Here is a 27,511-nt window from a genome sequence, read left to right on the forward strand (position 1 = left end):
ACAGTTACCTTCTTCTCTAATTGATAAAATCTTTCTTTATCTTCCAGGGTCCACTTTACTAACTTCACCTATAATTTTCAATGTAGAACCCATCTTCCTTCCTGAATACATACTGCAGTTTACACCAATAGTATACAAATTACCATGTATTATAATTAGCTGTTTTCTCTCAGTAGTCAGCAAGTTCTCTAGTGTCAGCTGTATGTATGTATGTTTGTATGTATGTAAGTATGAATGAGTATCTATACTGGTTCTGGGTTTACATCACTATCTAGCATACAATAACTATTGAAAAAACTTCTGAAAAAACTTCTATTGTTTTATTCCTTGTGTCTTTCTTTTTTCCAGGGTTTGGCTCTACTTTTAAAATTCCCTCCACCAAAGGAGAGATTGAGAAAGAGAGAGGGGAAGGGAGAGAGAGAGAGAGAGAGAACTCTCTTAACTCTCTTCAACAACTTAATTCATCCTAAACTTTTTCTGCCTCTAACTAGGTCATTTATTCCTAGACAGTTATTGTACATAGGCATCAAATATTTTTTTTTAAAGATTTTATTTATTTATTTGACAGATAGAGATCACAAGCAGGGAGAGAGGCAGGCAGAGAGAGAGAGAGGAGGAAGCAGGCTCCCTGCCAAGCAGAGAGCTCGACGCGGGGCTCGATCCCAGGACGCCGGGATCATGACCTGAGCGAAAGGCAGAGGCTTTAACCCACTGAGCCACCCAGGCGCCCCTAGGCATCAAATATTAAGGCTCTGAAACTAGACCTGGTTTGAGGTTCTGGTCTCATTGCTTACAAGTTCTGTGCCATATAGAAGCTCTTATAACCATTCTAAGTCTATTTTGCTCAGCTATAAAATGAAAATTATCATTTCTTCATGAGTTGTTGTGAACACTGTGTTCATGCATGATAAATGCTTGGAGCAAGGAGGGGCATAATAGTCTGCTCAATAAATGGTAGCTATTTTCAATATCTTTAAAACCGTTTCAAAGTATATTCATTATATGTATTAAAAGGTGTAGAAAGAAATTTTTTAAAGAAGCACAGCAATCAATTTAAATTCAGCATTATTCTCCATAAAGCAAATTCTAAGTAGTACTGAGATATATATCTAAAAAACTAATGACTTTGATAGGAGGAGTACTTTGGAAATTTTGTCAGTGTGTAAAGGTCTCTGTTAAGCTTACTAACAAGTATTTTACAAAAATTTTTGAATCCAAAGGATGCACAGTTTTGAATTTTGAGCCTGAAAGAGTAAGCTTTAATGTGATTAGGCTCATTTGAAAAAGTTCTTATCTTACAAAATAGACAACCTGACTTATTAAAAAAAAAATAACCCAAAGCTTACTGTAGTTAACAGGTTGTATTTATTATATTCTATAGTTTCTAAAAAGTAGAATATATTGTAAGACTTTGTTAAAAATAATTCATTACACAGTTTTTGGAAGGTTAATGGCAAACATGGTTTACAATTTTCAAATTACAATCAGTTAATGGTCTTGAATTTACAGAAGCAAGTTAAGGTTAAGTTTAAATATCTGAAGCAGTTTCTACATTAAAGCATTTCTAAGAAATAGAAAACTAAAAAATTTAGATCAAGCACCAGCTGTCACCATGTTACCAAGTTAACACTAGTTCCTCACTGGTCCCCATCACATGATGAAGAATGGGAGGAGAAAGGGAAGGAACACTTATAGAAAGAAACAGAACCCTGAAATTACATTTACTTAAGGGTTCCCCCAAAGGCATCTTGGTCAAGTTAATACATTTCTGAGGGGCAGAAATAGGCTATAATAATTAAGGCTCAAGATCATGCATTCATAATAAAATACAATTACTGACATTTAAGTGACATTGAATGTCATACAACATATTTGAAGTTTGCCATTTAAGTCAACATACATATTTTCTTTCCAAATCCTTAAGGATTTTGTAGGCACATTGAAATCAATCTTCATACAAAGGGAACAAATATCAGAATCTCATACTACATGGATACAAGTAGCTACATTTTTGTGATTATGTCAAAACCCAACTATTTGTGTCTATCTTTTAAATACAATTTCAATAGTGAAAATTAATATTTAGGATTTTCAACACAAAACTTTTCAAACACAAAACTTTTTACAGGGGGTGTGAGTGATGGATTAAAAACAGCAAAAACAAACTTAGATAAATGAGAAAGTTAAAACTAATTTGTATATACTAATATTACATAACACCACCAACAACAAACTTACACTTTGATCTCCTATTCAGGTTCCTCACAGTTTCAGTGGTCATTTTCTTTCTCTAAGTTATAGAGAACCACAAAGTACAGTGGAAAGTATTTCAAAGTGGACACAGTTTCCCAAGTAAGCATCAAGACTCTGTGAAAATCCCTAGACATAATGGCAACACTTGACTCTTCTAATTCATATTATGACTTTCATTTGCCAGATCATACTACTCAATGTTACATCACTGATAAATGGTAAATATGATAAGATAATACATGAGTCTACTAACAGTTTCTATATATATCATTTTAGTAGATGCATACTTAAAAAAAGTATAAATGTGAAAAAAATACGAGGAACATGTAGGCAATAATTATAGTTACCTTTGTGCTTCTTATTCTCCGAATTCATTCTTTGAAGAGCTAGAGCTTAGGTAGAACTAGCCAAAGAGATGAAAAACCAGGAATCCAAAAACAATCAAGAATATGAATTCCCAGTACCAAAAATAAAAGAAAATAAAAACAAAACCAAGGCTCCGGTCAACCAAGCATGGTTTGGATCAGCCCAAGAATATCTGTGGTTGATCTCAAAGGAACTTTCTAAGAACAGCCTTTTTCTCTTCCCCAGATGGCATCTATGTAGGCAAGTTTATGATTTAATGGCCTGTAACACTGTTATTTTTTAACACTATCCCACCTTAAGAAAGTACTTATTGTACTTGCTTATTTGTAACTAAGTCCTACTAATGGTGACTTAAATCCCATAAAGTAGACATGAAATATACAAGGAAGCCCCTTTTGCTACTAATCTCTACTATCACCTCCCAATCCTCTAGAAGAAGCACACACCATAAAAGCCAGAGAGAGAAAACAAGCATTGGATTATCAAATGGCAATAGTAAGCCATTTTAACTCACTGAAGTGATTTTAAAGGGGTTGTCTTGGTTATACTGGATATACAAAGGTAAAAAGTAAACTTGACATGGAGTCTTGTGAATGCAAGCTTAACTTCCATGGATTGTAAACAGTTGATAAGTAAACTCTTTACTTCTCTGATCTTGGTTCTTATTTTTGATTCAACCTTCTGACATTTTTAGAATGTGAAGAAGATCAAAATGTGGTAAGTGGGATTAGATTTGGCTTTGAATAGTTGGCTTTTCCTCAGCTTTGTCAAAATAGGCTTTTTCTGTGGTAGTTTGAACTTCCTTGTCATCATCTATCATATGAATATCTGATGTATTTTTGTCATTTTGCCTCAAGCGGTAACTTTTATAAGCACGTTGAATTATGGTTGCTGAGACTGCCTCTTGTTTTCGTTTCAAAGTAGTAGTAATTGGCTCATATGTGATCTTAAAAGGGTTGGCTAACACAAACCCTGATTCCATCTCTGAAATCATTTTCTCCATCCTCACATCTTTACCCATAACTCGCTTTGTTAAAGCAAGTAATATGTCAAGGCAATGAATTCTGTCCCCAGCAGCCATGGGAAGATCCATGGCAACGAGCTGTCCCTTGTTTGGTTTTGCCATAAAAAGAGGAGGGTCAAGGGCAGCTGCAAAATCTGAAAGCCTGCTAGAGTCTATATACTGGGTCCTATCGGGATCAAACCGCTTCCATACCTGAAAGAATTTCCTAAAATCATCTTCACTTAATGTCTTGGCTTTTTTTTTAGAAGCAATATTTAAAAATTCCATGACAACAACAATGTACATGTTTACTATGATCAGCCATGATATGAGGATGTAACTGACAAAATAAATAATCCCGACAAAGGGGTTACCACAATCTCCCCTAACCTGAGTCCCAGGGTTAATTTTATCAGGATCACAGTCAGACCATTTACTGTTGAAAATTGCATTGAGCATCCCATCCCAGCCAGCAAATATTGTAACTTGGAAAAGACAGAGCATACTGCTGCCAAAAGTTTCAAAGTTGGACACATCATTAATTCCAGCTTCTTTTTTAACATAGGCAAAATTGTACATTCCAAAGATGGCATAGACAAACATGACCAGGAAGATGAGAAGACTGATGTTCAACAATGCTGGTAGAGACAAAATCAAAGGGAGCAGCAGATCATGGAATACCTTTGGTCCTTTCCCAGGACGCAGGATGTGGATAATCCGTGAGAGTCGTATCAGTTCCATAATGGAAGGAGACACAAGGTAGTATCCTACCGTTATAGGCAGAACTAGTTCTTGGTGTGGGAGAAGATAAAACAGGCAATAAAATTATTTAAATGTGATTATATTTAGAGGAAGATAAATTATTTTATTTCATTTATTATTTAAATTATTTATTTCAACTATTTATTATTTCAATTACTATTATATCATTTTTTCTATACATTAAGATCATTTATTAATCCTTCCCAAATAACAGAACATATTGAAAGTGGGGATTACCCAAACACTAACTGTGGCAATTTTCAGGGTATCTACCAAAATTTGGAAGAGAATTATTTGCACATTATCTTAAGAATACTATAGGTCAAGTATTTCTGGATCACAAATGGCATGATTCCATAATATAGAACATTAGTTGTGTTTTTTTCTGGTGGTAGTTGTTCAAGAGTTCAATCCAGGCTTTACTGGATATCTAATAAAGGTATCATGCAAATATGCAAAGATGAATGACCTGACTTTTGTCCTTAAAGACCTTATAGTCTAGAGCATAGAAGTAGATATTTAAAGTTATTATCATGCAAGGTAGAAAGACTTAGGTGATCAATATAATTACAAAAATGTTTGTGATTCACAGATTATAGATTATTTATTTCATAAATAGTATTTGGGTCCTTAGCAGCTTTAAATGGAATTAAGTAAATGAGTCCTGGCCTAGAACTTTTTTTGTAGCAGTTGTGGGTAGATGAGGGACCATGGCAGTGAGAGCTACCACTATAAAACAAGGTAAAGTTACAATTATCCTAGAAGTATAGGGCATATGTCCTCTGGAAGTTCTGGAGACAATGAGGTTCATTTAGAGTTGAAAAGGTGGGGAGTAGAGAATCCCATGAAGCTTCTAATTGAGATGGTATGTTTGTTGAATCTGGAAGACCCATGTCTCATATTTCTCTTCAATTTGGTCATTGTCAATGACAACATTCTCTCTGACATTCTATCTTACCTATGTCTTCATCTCCACTTTGTTATAGCAAATCTTCTACTCTGACTCAAATTGTCACTTCTCACAATCTTCCAAATTCTTCCATTATGCCAGATGTATCCCCATTTAATTATAGACAATTTTTTCTATATCCTCATCACTACATTTTCTTTACTTCCTTTCTTATCTAAAATCTGACTTTATCTTAAAGATACTATTTCCCTTGCAACATTGTCAACTGCAGACAGCTCTTTCTTCCCAGACCATATTTCTTGGGGTTGAAAAATGGAATGACTAAGCATCATTCATTCTTTCCAATGTGATTTCTAGACACTTTAAGTCAATTTTATAAAGAAAAAAAAATAATTTTCTCTCCTGACATATTGTGGATCATGTCACTGAACTATACTATTGTCTACCATTTCTTGGCTCTATGATCTATTTATTCCTCCTCATTCACACTCATTGGAGACTTATTAGTACTTGGTTCACAGTCGCCATTTCCACCCCAACATCTACCATCAATAACTCATTGAAAGATCAGTTTCTTCTTCTTTGACTTTTTTTTTTTTTAAGATTTATTTAACAGAGAGATAGAACACAAGCAGGCAGAGAGGCACTCAGAGAGAAAGGGGGAAGCAGACTCTCCACTGAGCAGAGAGCCCGACAAGGGGCTCGATCCCAGGACCCTAAGACCATGACCTGAGCTGAAAGCAAAGGCTTAACCCACTGAACCACTCAGGCGCCCCTCTTCTTTGACTTTCTTAACTGCGATAATCTCCATCATTTTACTTTAGTCATATGCAGCTATGGCCACATTCTGGATGCAGGATTCTTCACCTTCTGAGATTTCAAAATCAAACAGCTTTTTCTTTGTGCTTTGCTCTCCTTTAAGATCTCTGATTCAGTAACTCTCACTTTAATCCCAAATGGTTTGTAATTCCATATTCCTCTATTTTTTTCCTATCAGCCCCTTCCTGCTTTTATGTACTTTGCTTTCAAGCTTCTTGTGCTTGTCTATCAATAGGTAGACTGCTTCTACCACCAAATGAATAGGTTGAATTTTCTGGAAGCACAACTGGGCAGATAGTTTGTCCCCATTTTCACTATTGATTATATAGAATATGTTTGACACAGTTAACTTTTAAATATTGTCTCTCATGGAGCTTACATTCTAGTATGTGTCTTATAGGGAAGCAGAAAATAAACTTTTTCCTGCCTAAAATATTTTTATCTTAGATTCTTTACTTGGCTACCCCCACATACAGTAAGTTTCTCTTTAGATTTTGCTTCCTCCATGCAATTTCCTCTGACCTTTACTTACTGTTAGGTTCCCCTCACTCTTTTGTGCCACTGTAACACCCTGTACTTTTTCCCTTATCACCTTAATAGCACAACATTGTATATGTACTATTTAATCATCTGTATCCCTTACCAGGCTGTCAACTATGTGCATACAGGGATTATGCCTACCTTGTTTACTATTGGATTTTTTGCATATAGCATAATGTGCATTCACAAAAGGGATAATCAAATATATTTGTTAAATAAAAGACTGAGATCCCCAGAGTAAGAGAAAACTGGTGACAAATTCATTAAAGCCTAACACTCTAGTGCTGTGAAAGCTGTAAACAGCTTTAGAGATTAGAGAAAAAAGAATAGGGACCGTAAAAGGTTATATCATGCTAAGACATAAATCTCCTTCTAGAGTCATCCTAGAAAATTCTGTATGTGATACACTGAAAAGGTGACCTCTGAAGTAAAGTGTATGTATTAATTCAAAAAGTATTTTGAATATCTTATAGCTGTCAAATATGTGTACATGTATGAATGTAAAAATTCCTACTGGAATAAGAAGGATCCCTTCTCTGTTTGCCTGTTTGCCTTTGTCTGTATCGGAGGACACATTTAGTATAAGAACTTGCCTGAATTAGTATTATTATAAAAGAAATTTGACTAAAAATCTTACCTATAACAGACAAAATGACCACCATAAAATCAAAAATGTTCCATCCGATGGTGAAATAGTTACAGTGGAAAGCAATGAGCTTCAGTACACATTCTCCAGTGTATAGTATAATAAGAACTAAGTTAATCCACCAGAGAGCAATGTCCATATTTTTACTCTGTTCATCACTTTGTATCATAATAGTTATTGCTTGAAAACAGATAAGAGCCATAATGATGGCATTAAAAACTTCACTTGTTACCAAGTCAAAGACGAATCCTTGGAATTTATTCTGTGGATGAAAAAAAGAAAGGCATAGTAGTCTTATTAATAGGTTATATATATACACATATTATCTGTAGAATTATAATTTCCCTCCTAGCATAAACAGGAAAATAAGTGAGGGCCCAAGTTTTTACTCAACTATAATTACAGTGTATGCAGTCAAAACAAACAAAACACCATCTAAACTTTGTTAAGGAACGTATTTTGAAATTTTGCCAAAAGCATTTGTGAAGAATTTCAAAAACACATTTTCATATTTAAAAGAGAATATACAGAAGAAACTTTTCTGACGCTTGAAAAAAAAAATCTAGATCTTTTCTTACTCCTGGGCGCCGGATGGTTTTCTGAGAGTCCTCACACAATAGCCTCCTCAGTGCACAGGACTGTTTCTTCTGTTTGACTGTTATAAAGATATTTGAGCCTCCCTGGTAAAGAAATGAAAGAAAAAGATATTAAAATCACACCGAATCTAAATTTTACCTTATCATTAATAGGCATTTTGGAAAGGTTGGTAATTACTGAGTTGATCTTTTACAAAGGGCATAAGGCAATGATCTAAATCACGTTTAACTATGTCTGATTTTCTGCACACAAGTCCACACTAAACACATGTAGAATATTGGGTAATGACAGATATCAATTATGTTCTGGCACACTTTCTTGTGGGCAGTCAACTCTTTTTCAACTTTTCATCCTCATGTGAAACAGAGACGAAGGAGAAATAATGAGGGGAAAATGGAAAGGTTTGCTAAGAAAAATTGAATTCCAAATCTAAAGATAAAATTGGTTTGTACCTTCTAATAAGCAGGAAAAAACAGAATTGGTCATTTATGTGTTTTATAAGTCCATATATTACTTAATTTTCCAAATAATGCTTATCAGATGATATTTTTATACTATTACGCCAACAGCACCTTGTGTTTACATCTTCATAGTGCCTCTCAATCTTATTTATTTTTGTGTTCCTAGTGCTAATTTTAGTATCTTATACAAAATGCATAAAGTGAGTAAGAGGTAAATAGTTAATGTGTTAATCTAAAAATTAAGAATTATTACCACCCTAACTCAGGACTCAGTCACTTAAATTAGACAAGAGTCATGAATTTGAAGTTCAGAAGCAAATCCTACAATGTTATCCCATTGGGCAGAAGTCCCAAGAAGCTGAAGCATCCATCAGATGCGTAGTTGAACACTGTTCTCCTAATCCCATTTGATTAGCAGAGACTGAGTGATTTGTTTACCAGAGTCTGCACGTGGCTGAACTTTGTTGACAGGGGTGAAGATAGAATTTCAAAACTAGACTATTCTTGTCTTCGACTTTTTAGGTTTCCCTACACCTCTAGAGAGTAGATGTCTGGTTAAAAAGACTTAAAGGACTTTTGAGGCATTTGCATTTGTAGAAGCCCTGAAGGAAATCTTGTGTGGAGATGGTGTCAGTCGGATGTTTGCTTCTGTCTCTGAATTGTCTCCCACTCGTTTCAAGCACTCCTATTTGGGCCATACATTTAGGATTCTCTCTACGTCTAGCTGGAAAACCTACTGCGCTGACAAAGATGTATATGTTGGTTATGACACTGAAGCTGTGAACATATCAGAGAGTAAAAATGTGTAGCTTATTTTTCTTGAACTTCTTTACATATTTGTGCAGACATACCATCATATTACTTGTTGGTCAGCATGTCATTTTTTACAAACATACATAGAGAAACACTCGTAACTTTTAGCCTTTAAACTTGCCCATTTACATTTGAATATAGAAAACAATGTAAAGATGAACACTTTAACAATATTTGTCCATATGCAAAAATATCACCTTTTTTTTTTTTAGCTAAGTACCAAATAAAAATGATATTTAGCTGAATTCCAAACTAATTATTTGAAGCCGGACATTTTTATAAATGCGCTTGATTTTCTCAAGCACCAGTGAACGAAAAATATTTGTACTTATCTTTATTTTATGCGTGTTGAAATTAGCAATAATAACACCAATCAGCATACTCAAAGGAAGAAATAATCCAATAATAATGAAGTTGATAAAGTAACAATACATGTAGATGTTCTCTTCAAAATTAGGTTGCTTATTTACCTAAAAGTTAAGTTAAAAAATAAGCAAAATAAGATAGGGCATAGCAGATTTTTTAGGGCATAACAGATTTAGGGCATACAGAAAATATTCTCTATGATATTATAATGATAGTTACATGTCATTACACATTTGTCCAAACCCATATAATGTATAACACCAAGTGAGCCCTAATGTAAACTATGGACTTCAGGTGATTATGACGTGTTGATGTAGGTCCATCCTTGGTGAAAATGCGCCCCATTCTGTTGAATGGTGTTGATAATAGGCAATGCATGTGTGGGGACAGTGGGTATATGGGAAATCTCTATACCTCCCTCCCAATTTTGTTGTAAACCTAAAACAGCTCTAAAAAGCAAAATCTTTAAAAATAAAAATAAATTAATAAGTGGAAAAAATAATCAGAATATTGGTATACCAACTTTTTAAAACATAAAATTTATAAAGCATTTTACAACAAGAAAAACCAAGAGTTCTACATGAGGTAATGTTTCCACTTTGTTCTTTGGTGAAGTGGCATTATTGCTTTGTTTGCTTGGATTTTAAAGTTTGCTGCATTGGTTTAATAATTGTAACAAAGTCTGATAATCCCTCAAATGGGCCTACTGGGCTTCAACCACTGTACATAATCCTGGGAGGATTTCATTTTCAGTGATAGAGTCAATCTGAAATGTATTTAATTTCTGTCTAGCATAAGCATTTGCTTTTATCATGTTATTTATTCTGTTATTGTTGTTACCCTTTTCTTGAATTGAGAAAATAACTTTGCCTTGAACCTTCAAAATGGCTCTAAGATGATATTGTACTTACACCAACAGAATCAACTGCTGAATTCATAATAGTGATCCATCCATTAAACGTTGCCTGTAAAAATGGCATGTATTTAATTCTTATGGAAATTGTAAGCTTCGTGGAAAATAAAATGTAAAACTCAATTTGTTATTAATATAGTAAAAGTTGATTAGTAAGGCTAACCACATTTCAATATACCATGTAATTGAGACCTTTATAATTTTCATTACTGCATTTATATTGTCTATTAACATGAATTTAAAACCACTTAGCTTCATTGTAGTAGCTTAATTGTAGTTGATAAAAAATACTGTAAGATAGTAGAAATAGAAAGAGGTATATAGATAAATTGTAAATAAATACATGCTGCCCAAGTGTCATTTTTACTATATGCTACACATGTGCTTTCTATGGGGGAGGTAAGACAAGAATGATTTATCTCCTCATTTCTGTTAGATGTTGGGTGACTGAGGAGCCATAGCACTAAGTAGAAACAAAACAGTAGTACCCTGAGCTGGACCAAAAATTGTGACCCTATTACCTTATCAATGATGACAGAAGTAGAAATAGGTTTCCAGTACCTGCCATCTTCCCTGTCAATCCTAACTTCCTCGGTGCTTCCTTCTCCCAGCAGAGCAGCATCTGTGTTTCACTTTAGTCTTTCCAAACAAGGCTGGTGTAGCATGTCCCATATCTACTAATAATTGCTAAAATATGTATAACCAATTCTAGTAATCAGCCACATTTTGGTCTTTATTTCCACCTATAATATGAATGAGCATATAAAAACATCGATTTTAAAAAATCAGAAGTGAACTTACCACTTGAAGCAGTGAAAGGAAACCGTTTCCAACATTATCAAAGTTCAGTTTTGCATTCTCCCATGGCATGGATTCATTAAACACAAGGCTTTCACACTGACTCTTATTCATGACTTCAGATATAGGAAACCTTTCTCCACTTGTTGGGTCAATGCATTCATAGAACTTGCCAGCAAATAAGTGTACTCCCATGATGCTAAAAGCCAGCCAGATCAAAAGGCAGACCAGAAACACATTCAAAGCAGGTAAAGTTGTTGTTATCAAAGCTCTCACAACCACCTGGCATATAATAAAAAACACAGGTAAACACAGGTAAACTTTAGGTAAGAAATGTGAAATCACTTTAATTGGAAATACTAAACGTAATGTCATATAGAAATAACCAAAAAAAGGCCATCATTAAAAATTTAATAGGCCACATGCCAGTATTTGAATAACCTAAATAATAAATTTTAATTAAAAAATAGACATTAAAAATTCAGATGGTCTCAAAATTTTTGTACTAAAGTAATCACTAAAAGGCAACAGAAGTTATTAGCCAAATAATTACTTCACTGACTCAACACATTTATCAACCTCTTGTATAGACAACCGAACCTGTGTGATTATATGTGTATGTATTAGCTAGAAAGTGCATAAAACGAGAAAGAAACAGGCCTACATCTAAGTCTTGGTGATTCTAACTTTTGGAAGGATTAGTCTACAAAGCAGACACTGAAGTATCAGGGGAAGTAGGAGGAAGACCAAGAGATCACATATCAGTGAAGTCAAGGCAAGAGGCTACGTCAAGAAACACTGAATGGACAGCTGAAGCCTGCAAAACCAAAAACCTCCTCACTGCACCACTCTGTGTCCCTGGCGAGCCATTCCAGAGTGGGAAGTATGGGAAATAAATCTACCACCTCAACTCGAGTAGCAGTAATAGTCTAGAATCACCATCTACATTTCTTCAACTCCCTTCTCTCTTGAATATTACAATCAGAATTTTATTCTTATCACTCCACTGTAGCTGTTATGGCAAATGTAAACCAGTTCCCATAGCCAAGAGAAATTTCCACTCTTTGCTATTTCTTTGCCTTTTTCTTAGCATTACACTTTTGACTCCTTTTCTCCCAACCTCATTTCTTTCTCTTTTTTTCATGAGGCACCATCAATTCTCTGTGCTACAGCTCTATCTTTCCTTCCCTCAGCCATTACTAAATCCATATCCTTTTTGCTGTGTTTTCTTGCTGATATTCCTTAGTCTTCTGGCTTTGAATAAATATTTTAAGCTTTAACTGTGCTTTCAGTAACACTTCATTTTATTTCTAAAACTAAGCCACAGATCCTTTGTTAGCATTTTAGAAATTTTGAGAGGCCCACTGATACCTCTAATGAAAAAAATGCTACACTTATCAGAAAATACACTTATGTACGAATAAAGGCAGTAGATACAGTTGACACAAATATTTCAGTAGTGAGAGGACCCAAGACTGGAGCTTATTAAATATAGCAGGCATTAATTTCGTAATCATGTGACTTCAACGATATATTTTTCAGAAATCTTTCAACTACAGAACCTCCAGAGGTTAAGATGAAGCTTAAGATCTGAATCTGTAACAGAACAGAATGGAGAGCCCAGAAATAAACCCACACTTATATGGTCAATTAATCTATGACAAAAGAGGCAAGAATAGATAATGTGAAAAGACAGTCTCTTCAATAATGGTGCTAGGAAAAATGAGCAGTCACATGCAGAAGAATAAAACTGGATGCTTTCTTATACCATTAAACATAGATAATTTTCTTATTGGAGCCTATCTATATTGACAATGTGGCATTCTGTAATATTAAGCAAATAGGCATGGTAATGAGAAGTAATCTTTGTAAATGAAAAATGCAAGAAAACACTGATGTGTGATTATGAAATGAAAGGTGAAATTAGATTTTTGCTGCCATTTTCGCACACAGTTGATCACTATATATTACATAATTACACTATGTGTGGTGGTCATCAACTCTGTTTTCTTCATTTGGTCAAGCCATAGCAGGTGGATTTCCATCATAGGCCCAAAAGATTGAACATTAGTTGTTTTTTGTGGCTCAACCTATTAGTTTTACTCACAGTGTTCAGAAGAGATTTTAACATGTTGGTGAGGGAGAGAACACAAGAATTCATAGTTTGTTATGTGTGACTTAAAAAAAAACTACTTTATTTTAAAATCACTTTTATTCAGATAATTACTTAGTGTGTACAATATTCCTATAACTTTAAACAGGTGATCATAATTTCATTTTCTGTCAGTTACATTTTTAACATTGAGATAATTTTATTAAAACTCATAGACATCTGTGTGGGTTAGAATGGTATTACTTTTTGAAAATATTCTCTCTCAATTATTAAGGGTTTTTTTTCTTATTTTTATGATTTTTCATATCTTATGAGCAATAAAGACCTAAAATCTTAATAAGTATTTCTACTATACCTTCTATATATTAAAATAGTAGAATGTAAGGTTTTTGTATTAATATTGTTAATGATGCAAATGAGAAGACTATGAAGATTTAATTTATAGAAGTTCAGTAATCGTAAATAAAAATCTACACATTAGCTTAGAAACTTTTTTCTTACCTTCATTCTTTCAAACTGAGATAGAACTCTGAGTGCCCGAAGGAATTTAATGGAAATAAGTGGTTTGAATTCCTCCCGAGACTTGCCTATTAAGCTAAGACAAAATACCTAAATATATTTAAGGAAAAACATAGTTAATAGGGGGCTTAATTTTTTTCTTAATCGAAACAATCTGCAAAATAAGCTTTGCATTTATTATAAAAAAGATAAACAGTTCAAACCTTACCAAGAAGTATGCAAAAGATTTAAAGTATATTTCCATATATCTTAACAATGACTTATAGAAATGCATAAGAAAATAACTGTGGTAAAATTATTTTAAAAAATATAAAACAAATATTTTCTGGTAGTAGGAATATATATTATTGAGATAAATAAAAATTTGTATATTTGACATACATTATGATTAAGGGTTAATACTTATATAAATTTTGAGTTTGAAATTAGATTAAGAATCAGTTTCATGAATTTTTATCATCTAGCAGTAGTATGTATTCATAAAAGCAAAATTTGTAATCTATTTACATATTAATTTATCCATAAATATTTAAGATAATAGAATAGAATTTCAGAGAAGAGGCATCAAGGAAGATATGAATAGATATGAATTTTTTTTTAAGATTTTATTTATTTATTTGACAGAGAGATCACAAGTAGGCAGAGAGGCAGGCAGAGAGAGAGGAGGGGAAGCAGGCTCCCTGCTGAGCAGAGATCCTGATGTGGGGCTCGATCCCAGGACCCTGGGATCATGACCTGAGCCGAAAGCAGAGGCTTTAACCCACTGAGCCACCCAGGCGCCCCTAGATATGAATATTTTTAAGTCCAAATACAAATTACAAAAATGTATAGGAAGACACTAAGGTGATTTAAAAAAAAATTTTTTTAAAGATTTTAATTTATTTATCAGACAAAGATGACAAGTAGGCAGAGAGGCAGGCAGAGAGAGGGAAGGAAGCAGGCTCCCCGTTGAGCAGAGAGCTCGATGCAGGTCTGGATCCCAGGACCCCCATCATGACCTGAGCCAAAGGCAGAGGCTTTAACCCACTGAGCCACCCAGGCGCCCATAAGGTGATTTTTTAAAGTAAGCATATGCATAAAAATCATTTGGGGTTGGTGCGCCTGGGTGGCTCAGTGGGTAAATGTTCAACTCTTGGTTTCAGCTGACATCATTTTCTCAGGGACATGAGGTTGAGTCCCATGTCTTGGGCTCCATGCTTGGTGTGGAGTCTGCTTGGGATTTTCTCTTTCCCTCTCCCTCTGCTCCTCCCCCTGCTCTCTCTCTCTCTCTCAAATCAATCAATCAATCAATTTTTAAAAAATCAATCAGGATTAATAAATATTAAGAGAGATCAAGCAAAATGGTAGAGTTATGATTAACTTTTATAGTATCTTCATATTTTCTGTATTTTCAAGGCAGCATAAATGAAAAATTTGTTCTTTCTTAGGCTATACTAAGAGATAGTCTGAACGTGAGCTTTGAAGTAAGCATATGATTTATGTAAGTGTGGAGGGATGTGGACACGTAAGAACAATGACTATGAAAGAGGAAGGTGGGTTGAAAGTATACCATGATTTTGTTGGAGCAGAAGGTTAATTTGGAATAATTTATTTAGAAGCCAGAGACCAGATATCGTAAGTCATCTTCTTTATACAGTGAGAAGCTTCAGTCACTGCTTATAGGACAGGAACCATCTGTTCAGTCAACAAAAATTACTGAGTACCTATTATGATACATGAATTGTTCTAGGCATTGAGGATAAGAAGAGAACCATATTGGGAAAACAAATTTTCCTTCAAGGAGCTAACCTTTCAGTGGGGGAAGACAAATAATCATAATGAATAAACTATGACTATCAATTAATATATAACATTAACAGGTGCCATGGAGATGAAGAAAGTGGGAAAGGACAAGGGAGCATTGTAGTGGAAACAGTTTTAAATACAGTAGTGCAGAAAGACCTAACTTCAGCATTTTTATTTGAGTAGGTGTAAGTGAGGTAAGTCAGCCAAAGTTCCAGGTGGAAGAAAAATAAGTGAAAAGGCACTCAGATGGCAGTCATTCTGGCATACCTAAAGGCCTTCAGGAAGGTCAGTGCTGATGCAGCAGTCTGTTGACTGGGATGGGGAAATGGAGAGTAGGAGGAGGTAAGACTGGACCATGTAGAGACTTGTACGCTTTGATTGCACAGAGTGTAGCTTTTTACTGGGAGTGAAATGAGGTGTTTACTGGAGGGTTTCAAGAAGAAAAGAGACATGAGCTGGCTTCTATTTTACAACAGTAGAATGCATGTAGTTGCTGTGTGGAAAACAGAATGAAGGTGTGCAGTGGCGGAAGCCGGGATCTCGGGCTGAAAAGTGTTGCACTGATCCAAATGTGAACTTTTGGTAGCTTGGATCAGTGTGGTGATGGTGAAGGTTGTGGTAAGTAGTCTAATTTTGAATATATGATTTAAAAATTGAACCAACGAAATTTAAATATTTTAGGATACTGATGTGCACTGATGTGCAATAGGCCTATTCTGTTAGTAGTGGGTTCCTAGGTGATTGTTAGAATAATCCAGGAATGAAATGTTGAACTTTTAAAATATTAGAATGAGAAGAAAAGGACCAATGTTAAGCATTATAAATGAAGATATATGGGATTTTGGTAACTTAAAATGTACAGAGAGAGGAAAAATAAGGAAGATACAAGTAAATGCAAGAGTTAAGTGAGAATTCGAGTAAAGATGGAAATCAAATAATGAACGTTTAAATTTTTCTTCAAAATACGTACCAGAACAACCATGAAGTCTAGCTTGTACCAGCCATTAGTGAAATAGGCTTTAAAACCATATGCCATCCACTTTAGAAGCATTTCCAGAATGAAGATGTAAGTGAAGATCATGTCAGCATATTCTAATAATATCTTAATAGTCTTTCTCTGGTCAATATAGATATCCTCAAAAGCCTGTGGGTAAAAAATTTAAGGATTAATATACATGTAATTTCTAAAAAAATCTTTGGCATAGAGAGGAATGAAATGCTCTCCCTATTAAGCAGATGGTGAGTCAAGTCACAGGTTGTTGTTTAAAGGGCTGGTTCATTTGTTTGGATTTATTCACATAATCTGTATCATTTTCTGATCCCATGCCCATAGCAGACATCATTAATTGGTCCCAGAACTACTTCTTATATAGACTGAACTTGGCACCATAGTGATCCAAAAAAACTTCTCTCAAGTCAGTTGATCACCTTAATATAAAAGGTGGAACCTTTACTCACATCTGACTGGTTCTTATCTCTAATTCCATGTTGTCAACTCACAGGTACATGCTAGGTGCTAATAGAGAAGTAGAGATTTTTTTTTAAATTTGTCTTCAGATATCCACACTGCTGTCACAAAACTTGCACTGCTGCAGAAATAATTAGGTAAACCAGTGGAAGCACATGAATATGAAATAAAATGATAATTATTTCTCCCAAGCTTCTTGGATTTAATAGGTCAACATTAATTTTACTGTGGAGGATGAAAAGTCTGACAATGTCATTTAAATCAATTTCATGTTTTTATTTTAGCACTGAAAAAGGCAAAAAAGTACCAATAACGCCAGGCAGACTTATATCAAAGTGCATTCAAGGTCAAAAAGTAAATAAGGATTAGAATAATCATATCCAAATAATGGTGTGATTCTTATAAGTCGAACATTAAATAAAAGTAAATAGATCATGACAGTAGAGTTACTGACTTTCAGTTGAACCAATTATGGAGTAAAAGTGTATATACAAGCAAATCATAAATATCTAAAATGATTATAAAGGATTTTATTATATGTACTTATTTATTAAATAGTATATAATGCAAAATAGTATAAAAAGATTAAAAAGTCTCCATTTAAAAAAACATAAAAAACGGGCAAAACTGAACTATTGGCAGTTGAAGTCCACATACCAGCTACCTGTGTGGAGTGTGGAAGTAATTGTTAGGGGTCAGAGTATGTGGTTCTGGAGTCCTGGTAATGTCTATTCCTCAAGCTAAGCGAGAGTTACACAGGTGCATTCATTTTGTGAAAATTCTTTAGCCTATACACTTAGAATTTTTTTTTAAGATTTTATTTATTTATTTGACAGAAAGAGCTCATAAGTAGGCAGAGAGGCAGGCAGAGAGAGAGAGAGGGGGAAGGAGGCTCCCTGCTGAGCAGAGAGCCCGATGTGGGGCTCAATCCCAGGACCATGGGATCATGACCTGAGCCGAAGGCAGAGGCCTTAACCCACTGAGCCACCCAGGTGCCCCTACACTTAGAATTTCAACATGGTTCTCACTATGTGTGCTAAATATCAATATAAAGGTTATTTAAGAAATGTATTCAGTGTAAAGTCTGGTTCCCAGCTGTGACTCCATCTTCTCTACTCTTGTGATTTAACAATTAACTATTTCTTGTGTATCCTTCTCTGATCCTCTTCAATCAAATACAAGAAAATAATATACATTCTATTTTCTTTATTCCCTATGTAAAATCTAGCATGCCTCATTCAGTATTAAATAAATAATACAATTTCAAAATATATGAATGACAGTGGGAAACATGAATGTTAATAGACATCTAACGATAGACTTTATTCTAGATTTTCCTTTTTTCACTTATTACTGTATCTTGCAATATCGTCATGCTTTTGTATTTTTTAAAGATCCATTTATTTATTTTAGAGAGAGAGAGTAAGAAATCAGGGGAAGGGGCAGAGAGAATCCTAAAACAGGCTCCCTGTTAAACAGCCTGACCTCGGGCTGGATCTCAGGGCCCTGAGATCATAACCTGAGCTAAAACTGAGTTGGTGGCCTAACTGACTGGGTCACCCAGGCACCCCAGTTTTTATATTTTTAAAATAGCTGCACAGTATCCCATAGGGAGATGGTACTACAGCACATTTAAACAATCACTATGGACTGTTTCTGCTTTTCAATCTTTTTCTATTACAAAGAATTCTTCAGCAAATAGCCTTTTAAATGCCTTTAATATATGCTCAGATATTTATAGGATAATTTCCCAGAATTAGGGTTGTTGGCTCAATAGGTGAATACATTTTTGGTTCAAAGGTCATTGAAAGTATAGATAACAATTCTCTTTCCTGATTGAATTGGTACCGAAGTACTAGCACAGTACAACAGTATGTATGTGCGTATTACTAAACTTTATCTCAAAAATAAAACTTTATTAAAATAAGTATTACATATCTAACATTCATTTTTGCCACCGTCATTCACATATTTCAAAATTGTTTTATTTATTCAATATTGAAGGAGGCATATACAGATTTTAAGAAACGGCAATATATGTCTTCCAAAAGTAAAATCACAAAATATGAACTTTGTTGCTGTAATAAGTGTTCTGGGGAAAACTAATTTGGCATGATGACTTCAAGTAACAGACTTCAAATACATTTTTTCCGTAAAAGTCTCCCATACTTACTTACCAGGGCACCTGTGCTAAGCAGCGTGACAAGGCCAATAAAACACTTAAAACAACTGTTTTCCACTATCTTGCAGCAGGTTTTCCTTATGTTCTGCCAAATTCTTCCTTTCTTGGATTCTCTACTGAGTTGGCCAGGTGAAGATCTTCTTCTATAACCTGTCAAGAATGAAAGTGCTAAGAGGAAAAAGCTTGAAAAGTCATGAAAAAGTTTACCATATGCTTTAGCAATTAGGTATTTACAGAATCGAATACAGGGGCTCTCTGACTTAGAAACATTTGATTTTTACCCCTGTTTCTGTGACCACTGAAGTCACTGAGGAAAGAAAAGAAAAACTTGTGATTAGTTTGTGAACAGTAGGAGGAAGGAAACTGTGAAAGGCAGAGGTGACTTAGAACATTCCCTAGTCTTGTGGGATGGGACAAAGTCTGAGAAGAGAATTTGTCCCCCACCCTACAAAACAAAACAAAACAAAACAAAACAAAAGATGACCAAACCATCCCCCAACACACACAACACATACCTATCACATTTTGGTATGATGCCTGAAAGTTCATTCTCTGAAGATTTACATGGCATAATAAACACTCTCATTTAAGTACATAGTTATTTATGAAACATTAATAAGTATAATATTAGTTAAAGTCAGTTAAATTGATGTCAGGTCTTCGGTGGCATGAGAATAGGGATTCCAATTGAGATTATCTGAGGACCTCCCCTGGATTACAGAGTACTTTGTGGTTAGAGTACATGTACATGGGTTGGACTCTACCTTCTGGTTAAGACAGTTTCCTAGCAAGATTAACAGATAATTACAGGTTCTGGACATTGGAAATCATCAGAATGATAACTGCTAAGTGCTCAAATTTCTGTATTCAAACCAAGAAAATCTGAGACTTGAGAAGACAGTGCTTAGCAGGTGAGAAAACAAAGAAAGAGAGGTGAGTGAAGTTTAAAGTCAATGCATTTCATTTTAGAATTTTACCTACTGTTAATTTCAAATATCTTTGGGGGAAAAAACTATCAGAAATGTTTCCTCCTTTGTCTTGAATGACACAAGTCCTAAAAGTTAAGCTACTGAGAGCAAGTTCTTGGTTTGAATACAGAAATTTTAGCACTTAGCAGTTATCATTCTGATGATTTCCAATGTCCAGAACCTGTAATTATCTGTTAATCTTGCTAGGAAACTAATTGGAATTATATGTATGTTACATATTTCATGAGTTAATCAATTGACTGAAATCTTACACATTTCTTCATATTCATGTGGGATATAAAAATAGATCACCATTGGGGCGCCTGGGTGGCTCAGTGGCTTAAGCCTCTGCCTTCAGCTCAGATCATGATCTCAGGGTCCTGGGACTGAGCCCTGCATTGGGCTCTCTGCTCAGCAGGGAGCCTGCTTCCCCCTTCTCCCTCTGCCTGCCTCTCTGCCTACTTGTGATTTCTGTCTGTCAAATAAATAAATAAAATCTTTAAAAAAATAGATCACCATTACATGATTGTTTTCCTATGAAAGATACAAGATGTTTTCCTATAGGTATTTTGAATATTGACTATATTCCGTGAAACATAAATACACACACATGCACACATGAATGCACACACATACATGTGTATTTATTCAATCTTTTTACCATCCTGTAAGTTTTATTACTATCCTCAGTTTACATATTAGGAAATGAGCCTGAGATAGGGTAAGTAAAAGCTTGTTGGTGGTGGGCTGGGATTTGAATTCAGGCTATCTGGTTCCAGAAAGCTCTTAACTACTGTGTTAAACTTCTTAGGAACTAGGTCCTTTCCCTCTTTTCCAAATGTTCACTTTTCTATTGAAATTCCCTATAAATTTTATCAGGATTCATATAGGCACGTGTGCATATAATGCACACATGTTTGTGTGTGTGTTCCCTAACCAAATTAATAAACTCTAAAATGAAAATATATCCCATAGTATTAGTTAGGTTAAGAGAAATTTAGTGTAATCTCAATATAATGATCAAAAGAACTTATTTTTTTCTTACTGTTTTTCAGATGCTTTGGCTTCTCACGTTCATAAACCATTTCTTCTTCTTCAGAGATGGCAATGTCAACTGTACTGCATTCCGATGAGCTAGATTGCTTTACCTTCTGAAAAGTAAAGTCCCACCAAGAAAACTGTGATTAAAGCTTCTCAGTGGAGTTCAAGTTAATTTCATCTTCATAAATAAGAAAAATTGTGTATAGAAAGACTTTTATCAGGTTTAAAGGCTTTTTAGACCAATTTCAGGACAGATATTAAAATGCATGCATATCTCTGTGAGCTTGAAGTTCTAAAAAATTAATTAAGAATCCATTTAAGCTAAAATAATTAACACTCAGTTCACAACACTGTTCTCCTTAAAGATGTCTCGGATTCTGTATCTCCAGTATCCAAAAGGCTTTGAGTTTCAAAGCTCTCTTGAAGTTACTCACAAGGTTTGCCTATATGCCATTTCCGCTAGATGAGCAGTATCAGAATAAATTACCCCTTGATGCTGAATATGGGTAGACAAGAATGAACTTAGTTTTGTTTGGTAAAATCTAGTCCAGATCTTCTTGTGTTTACCATCATAGGACAGGACTGATGTGAGGTTACCCTGAGGTGAAATGAGTAAATGGCCCAAAGAATAAGAGTCAGGAATAGACCTGGCAAAGTTGTACTAGCACTATGGAGAGAAGTTATTTGCAGGGATTGACATTCTTTTGCACTCTGCTCTTGACTGAAGCTCAAGCCTGGATAAGATAAGATAGCCATAACTTTGTATATGTAGTAATAATGCATGTGACATGCGTGGCCTTTACTTGAAATCATTTTCTTGCAATGCTTTATTTTATTTAATTTTAAAATAATATACAACACACCATCCTTTAAATGACCAAGACCTTAAAGTTAGTAAGGAAGATTATTTTCTAACTAAAAAATAAGATAAATGTAGTAAAACATCTGGGAAAAATACTTATTTCTTAAAAATTAAGGAAAGATCTAAGTAAAGTATACCAAAAGGAAATTTGTAAATATTGTGTCCTACCCATTGGTCTTATCCTCAATAAATGTCAAGGAAATATAATTAGGAAGCTCTGTTTGCCTTAGATCGTACATAGTCAATTATCAGTAAGACATTTGGTACTCAATTAAAAAAATATATCCATCAGGAGATTACTCTTAAACAAATTGCTTTTATTATATCAATTCTTCATATTTTCTTTATTTCTGATAAGATAAAGGGTATAGTCATGTACTGATTTGAAGTAAACAATAAATAAATGAACATTATATAATGCTTGTGCATTTAATAATTGAAAATTATACACCTTATATTTATGTTATTTTAGAATTTTTGCATAAACTATTTGATATGATTTTTCTAAGCATTTCTTGTATGTATTATTCTAAATTTAAAAATAAATCTTGGGATTCAAAATTATAAATAATTTTATTAGAAGACTACTTAATAGCATGGGAAACTGACCATGCTATACCTGTACATTATGAAAAAAGTTATAAAACCCAACATAAAGTTCGATGTTATTTTTATAGCTACATAAATTTAGTTATGTTGCAACTAAAAAATCGCTGAGAGTTTAAATACCAAAGAAAGAAGAGACTGTATCTCAGAATTATCAGATCACATGTGATTTTTATATTCTTCAGTTTTTAGTAGATCAGAATCCTAAAGTTCTCATGAGTTGCATAATCTTTGAAGTATCTAAATTAAATATGTAACTAAATGTACAGTTAACTGAATAAATCTATGAGTAGCTAATCAATCAACAGGACCAAATAATTATGCATCATAAATTACAACTCCTGAAACCTCACCATTTACAAATATATTTAGCGTCATCTTTCCTATATGTGTTCATATCCCAGACTTTCTAATGAGATTGGCAAGCAGTTTCGTGGAGCATCTCAATATGATGTGTGGTGATAAATAGCAATTTTACCCAGAAATAGATGGTAGTCAAAGTTGTAAGTGAAGACACATAAGTGTAGCTGGAGAAGAGTTTTCCCTGTTTTCTAGAAATGGCATTATTTAAAGGAAAATGAACCTAAAAATATTGGGCATGCTAAGGAGTGAAAGTGTTTCTCTAACACAAAGATAGATGCCTTCACTAGGAGCTGGAAGGATTTTGAATAATTATAATTCAACTCCTTTTAGGCGAATTTGAGAAGTTACTGCAGAACAGGTGCCAAGCTGGAAGAGATCCAGAAGACAAGATGGTGCCAGAGACATTGTCTTCCCTCCCCAGTGCCTGTGAATGATTCTGAGATGGTACAATGCAAGCACCTCTCTGCTGAGGTGCAATACAAGCTCAGAGAGAAGACATGATCTCTGTAGATGTAGCTTTCCATTAAATTACACCTCCTACTAAGATATACTGCTTGCACTAAGATTGATTCCAGTAGGGTGTACATTTTAGAAGTTAAGTTAACAGCAATATCTATGCTTTTTTGAATGTGCTGGGTTTTTTGTTGTCATTGCTTTTCCGTTTTGTTTTGTTTGTCCCAGAATTGATAAAGCTACACACTGTTCACAATTCAAGCTGGTGAGTTTCCTTTATTCTTTTAGTCCAGCTCAGTTATGTATGTTATAGTAAATGTTGCAGAAATAAAGTGATAAGAGTCCTAGAATTTTAGCAAGTGCGAAAGTATTTTAGCCCTACTGTAGTCCAGTCTCACATTTCAAAGATGATAAATGCCTAGGAGAGTTTGATTTCTCTGATAATACACATTGATTTTGAAAACTTAACTTTCTTCAATGCGCTTTACATCATCCCATGCTGCCTGCTTATTGATTTACTGAATTTTGTAATTATATTATCTAATTTTACCAAGTCTTCACTATAGACTGGGCTTTGTTCTATGGACCGTTGAACTATTTTTCTTAGTCTTATCCTCCCTAAGAAATAGATTCAATTTTATCTGAATTTATAGACAAGGAAACTGAAGTTTAGACAAGTTAACTAACTTAAAAGCGTACAATCAGGAGCAAGGAGTGCTGTAGGATTGACTGGGTTCACCAACTGTAACTTCAACACTAATCTACTCTCTTACCAGTAATGCCATAAAGCAACAATAAGCAATCAGGATATTCAAACAACTTACCTCTTTGCTGTTCCCATCACCTGACTTGCTTTGAACCTCCTTATTATCCAGATTTTCTACATCAGATTCTCCTGAAGCAATTGGTACAGTTTCTGAGGCACTAGGACTGGGGATAAGTGATTGACTCTCGTTTTCAGTCATTGTGTTTTTCTCGGTGCTACTACTTTTTTCCTTATCTTTGAGGAATTCTTGAGTGTTGCTTAATTCAGAAAGGGTATGGTCAGAAATATTCTCTTTAACATATACAGCATTTACATGATCCATTGTCTCCTTTGAAACATTTTGGGTTTTGCATAATATTTTAGAAATCACAAAGTTTATTCTTTTCTGAATCTTCGCCACTGCACACTGGAGGTTTTTTGCTTCGTCGTTCTCTTCAGTAGTTGCAGGGTTGTATGAACTAAATGAGCTCACCAATGCCAGAAACAGGTAAATTATCTAAATGAGGAAGTAAATGAGGTTAAGCTTATCTCACTTTTTGTTTCCTTCTAAACAATAAACATCTTTTTTTAAAAGTTGATCTGAGATTTGCAAACATAATCCGAACTCTAATGCTATTTAGGCTATTCAGTTCTTACAGTGGGTCGATATGCTAAGACTTTGTATGGCCAGAAGTCCTCTTAGGGTCACAACATTCTATGACATATCATTTGTTTCTCTTTTATAGATGAAAAAGACAAGGCTTATAGGTGTCAAATATCTCAGGTCACATAGATTGGACTTGAGTCTGTCTCATTCCAAAGCTTGTTTTCCTTCATTGAGCCAGGCTACCTCTTCCAAGATGAGAAAACAGGCTGCCTCTTCAGGTGGCGGACCATTTCAGCTCTATCCCAGGAAGATGTACAATGACATCTCCATGGGTTCTGCAAACCCACAAGGAGTATCATGGGGAAAGAGCTATTCCTGGTTCTGAAGCCTGCATCTAAATTTTCTTGTAACATGCTAGCACAGGCACTGGGTAGGTTAATTAATTCTTTGTAGTAATAAATTTGATTAGATAAGAAAGAGATGAGTGATGGAAGAATCATACCTAATAGTTGTAAGTTTTTTTAAACTCAAGGAAGTGTATATTTTGACCTTTATTATCACTGAAAGATATGATCAAGTCACACTTAGTTTCGAGAGAATCATATTTTTATCTTCTTTGTAATTGTAGGACATAGCTAATATTTTTGGAGTTTAGAGTTTGGAGTTTGGAGATTTATATTGATAATTCTCTTAGACTTAAAATAATAATTTGAGTATCTTGTTTGTTATGGAAGTTTTTCTGCCTCTTTTTGGATATTTGAGCTTTTTATGATTTAATTTCCTTTATGTTTTACATATTGCTTTTAATGGGCAAGTTCAAATAACATGAATTATATTTAAGAATATATACCAATATATGTGTATGTGTCTGTATACGAATATATATTTTACTTACAGATATGGGCAGGGGTTCTATGGCACTTGTATAAATTACATTATTAGGATTCCTATCATTCTTAAGAGACAATGAGTTCAGGATGTTAAGAGGATAACACTAAATATAATTTAAGGTTGTTGGTTGTTTCTTTTCCTTCCTTTGGTTATTAGGCATGGAAAGAAATAAGGAAAGGGTGTTAGATGAGAATTTCATGACTATAAGCTTCATGTGAGCAGGAACCAAGTTTTCTCTTAAGTAGACAATTAGCACAGTGCTAGGCACAAAATAAGTGATAAATACATATTTGCTAAAAAAATTAATTATAGAATAAATGAAAGATAGATTTTGTGACAGGATTTGGACAAGGAAAAATTTTGCTACAATAGTTGTATTTTTAAAAGCTTACAATCTAAGATTTCTTGTATCTTAAACACACATACCACACACACAATACCTACAGATTTACACTTACAGTGAAAATGTTAAAAGGCTGACAACAAAATTCAAAATGCTCTGAACTATGGTATAAAGAAAAATTTTGCAATACTACAAGATGCTACTCTATTGTTCAAGTATGCTCTGAATTAAAAATAGTCTTATAAAGAATTAAAAAAGAAAAACAGAATGTGTAAATTACCAAACTATACCGGATTGACTACTTCTTATTTGAGCATCAATAAAGAAGGAAGGGGAAACACAAAGATTATATTACATAAGTAGAGAGTAATTTTGTTCTAGTCACAGTGTTTTTATAAAGAGATTCAAAATTTTTGTTTTTGTTTTTGTACTGGAAAACAAAAGATGACATAATGTATATAAAACAAAAATTTAAATGTCTCTCCTGAAATTTGCCCTTCCTTTTACCTCAAGGATGTCTATCTGTTAGGTAAGAATTGAGCAACTCTTATCAAAATAAAGTAGTATGGAAGAGAAGGAAGACTCAAGATTTATTTATTATTTTTCAAGTACTTTTTAAATATTTTGCAAGCATTTTTCAAGTATTTTTAAAGTACAAGTAATTATTTCATTAGTAATCAAGGAATTTAACATGTATGAAGGTTCTATTTTAGTATTGTTGCAATTGTATCTTAACATATATTTAATCTGAGAATATGTAAACATGTAGAGCAACACACATATTTATCATCAATTTTTTATTTTTAAAAAACAACTGCATTTTATATTGTTTTCTATTTCTTTTCTTTTTATGTTTCTAGTCCTCAACCAGAGACCACAATTCACTTGGTTCCAACTACGTAACTTGCAAGTAAAAACACTTGGAAAGTGCATAACTAAAACTTCTAAATAATATTTAATTAACAAAATTCTATAGATGTAGGAGTTATAATTATCTAGAGCTTAAAAAAGTAAATATTTACGAATATTTATAGAGTGCTAGTTAATATAATTTAAGTTACAATAGCCGTTTAAGGATTGTCCTATTAGAGATTGCAGGTTTAAGGAGCCTGAGTAATGTGCACAATGCCATTTTATTAGTAAATGATACAACTGGAATTTGAACCCATGTTTTCTTGCATCTGAACCATTTTTTCTACAACTCAACACTACATATAACTATTTAAAAGTCACTTAAATACTGGCTTTTTATATGATAATGTTTTAGGGTTTCCTCTTAAGGCTGAGTCACTGTTGGAGTTTTGCTGGGCAAATAAGA

General features: G+C 34.1%; 1 protein-coding gene across 4 annotated transcripts in view; it reads right to left on the reverse strand.

Moving 5' to 3' along the window:
- Window positions 1-1,346: 1,346 nt before the first annotated feature.
- The window catches only part of SCN7A (sodium voltage-gated channel alpha subunit 7), a 124,870-nt gene continuing 98,705 nt past the window's right edge, over window positions 1,347-27,511 (reverse strand). For all 4 annotated transcript variants that reach the window (XM_046019407.1, XM_046019406.1, XM_046019410.1 and 1 more), the window contains 11 exons: window positions 24,432-24,869; window positions 21,328-21,433; window positions 19,310-19,464; window positions 16,635-16,808; window positions 13,862-13,969; window positions 11,251-11,529; window positions 10,448-10,501; window positions 9,503-9,640; window positions 7,878-7,982; window positions 7,291-7,561; window positions 1,347-4,413 (listed from right to left, as the gene is read on the reverse strand). In XM_046019407.1, coding sequence (XP_045875363.1) covers window positions 3,347-4,413; window positions 7,291-7,561; window positions 7,878-7,982; window positions 9,503-9,640; window positions 10,448-10,501; window positions 11,251-11,529; window positions 13,862-13,969; window positions 16,635-16,808; window positions 19,310-19,464; window positions 21,328-21,433; window positions 24,432-24,869 — 2,895 coding nt within the window. In that variant the 3' untranslated portion in view covers window positions 1,347-3,346. The remainder of the gene's footprint in view (window positions 4,414-7,290; window positions 7,562-7,877; window positions 7,983-9,502; window positions 9,641-10,447; window positions 10,502-11,250; window positions 11,530-13,861; window positions 13,970-16,634; window positions 16,809-19,309; window positions 19,465-21,327; window positions 21,434-24,431; window positions 24,870-27,511) is intronic.

This window comes from Meles meles, chromosome 9 (assembly GCF_922984935.1).
Source record: "Meles meles chromosome 9, mMelMel3.1 paternal haplotype, whole genome shotgun sequence".
Taxonomy (NCBI): domain Eukaryota; kingdom Metazoa; phylum Chordata; class Mammalia; order Carnivora; family Mustelidae; genus Meles; species Meles meles.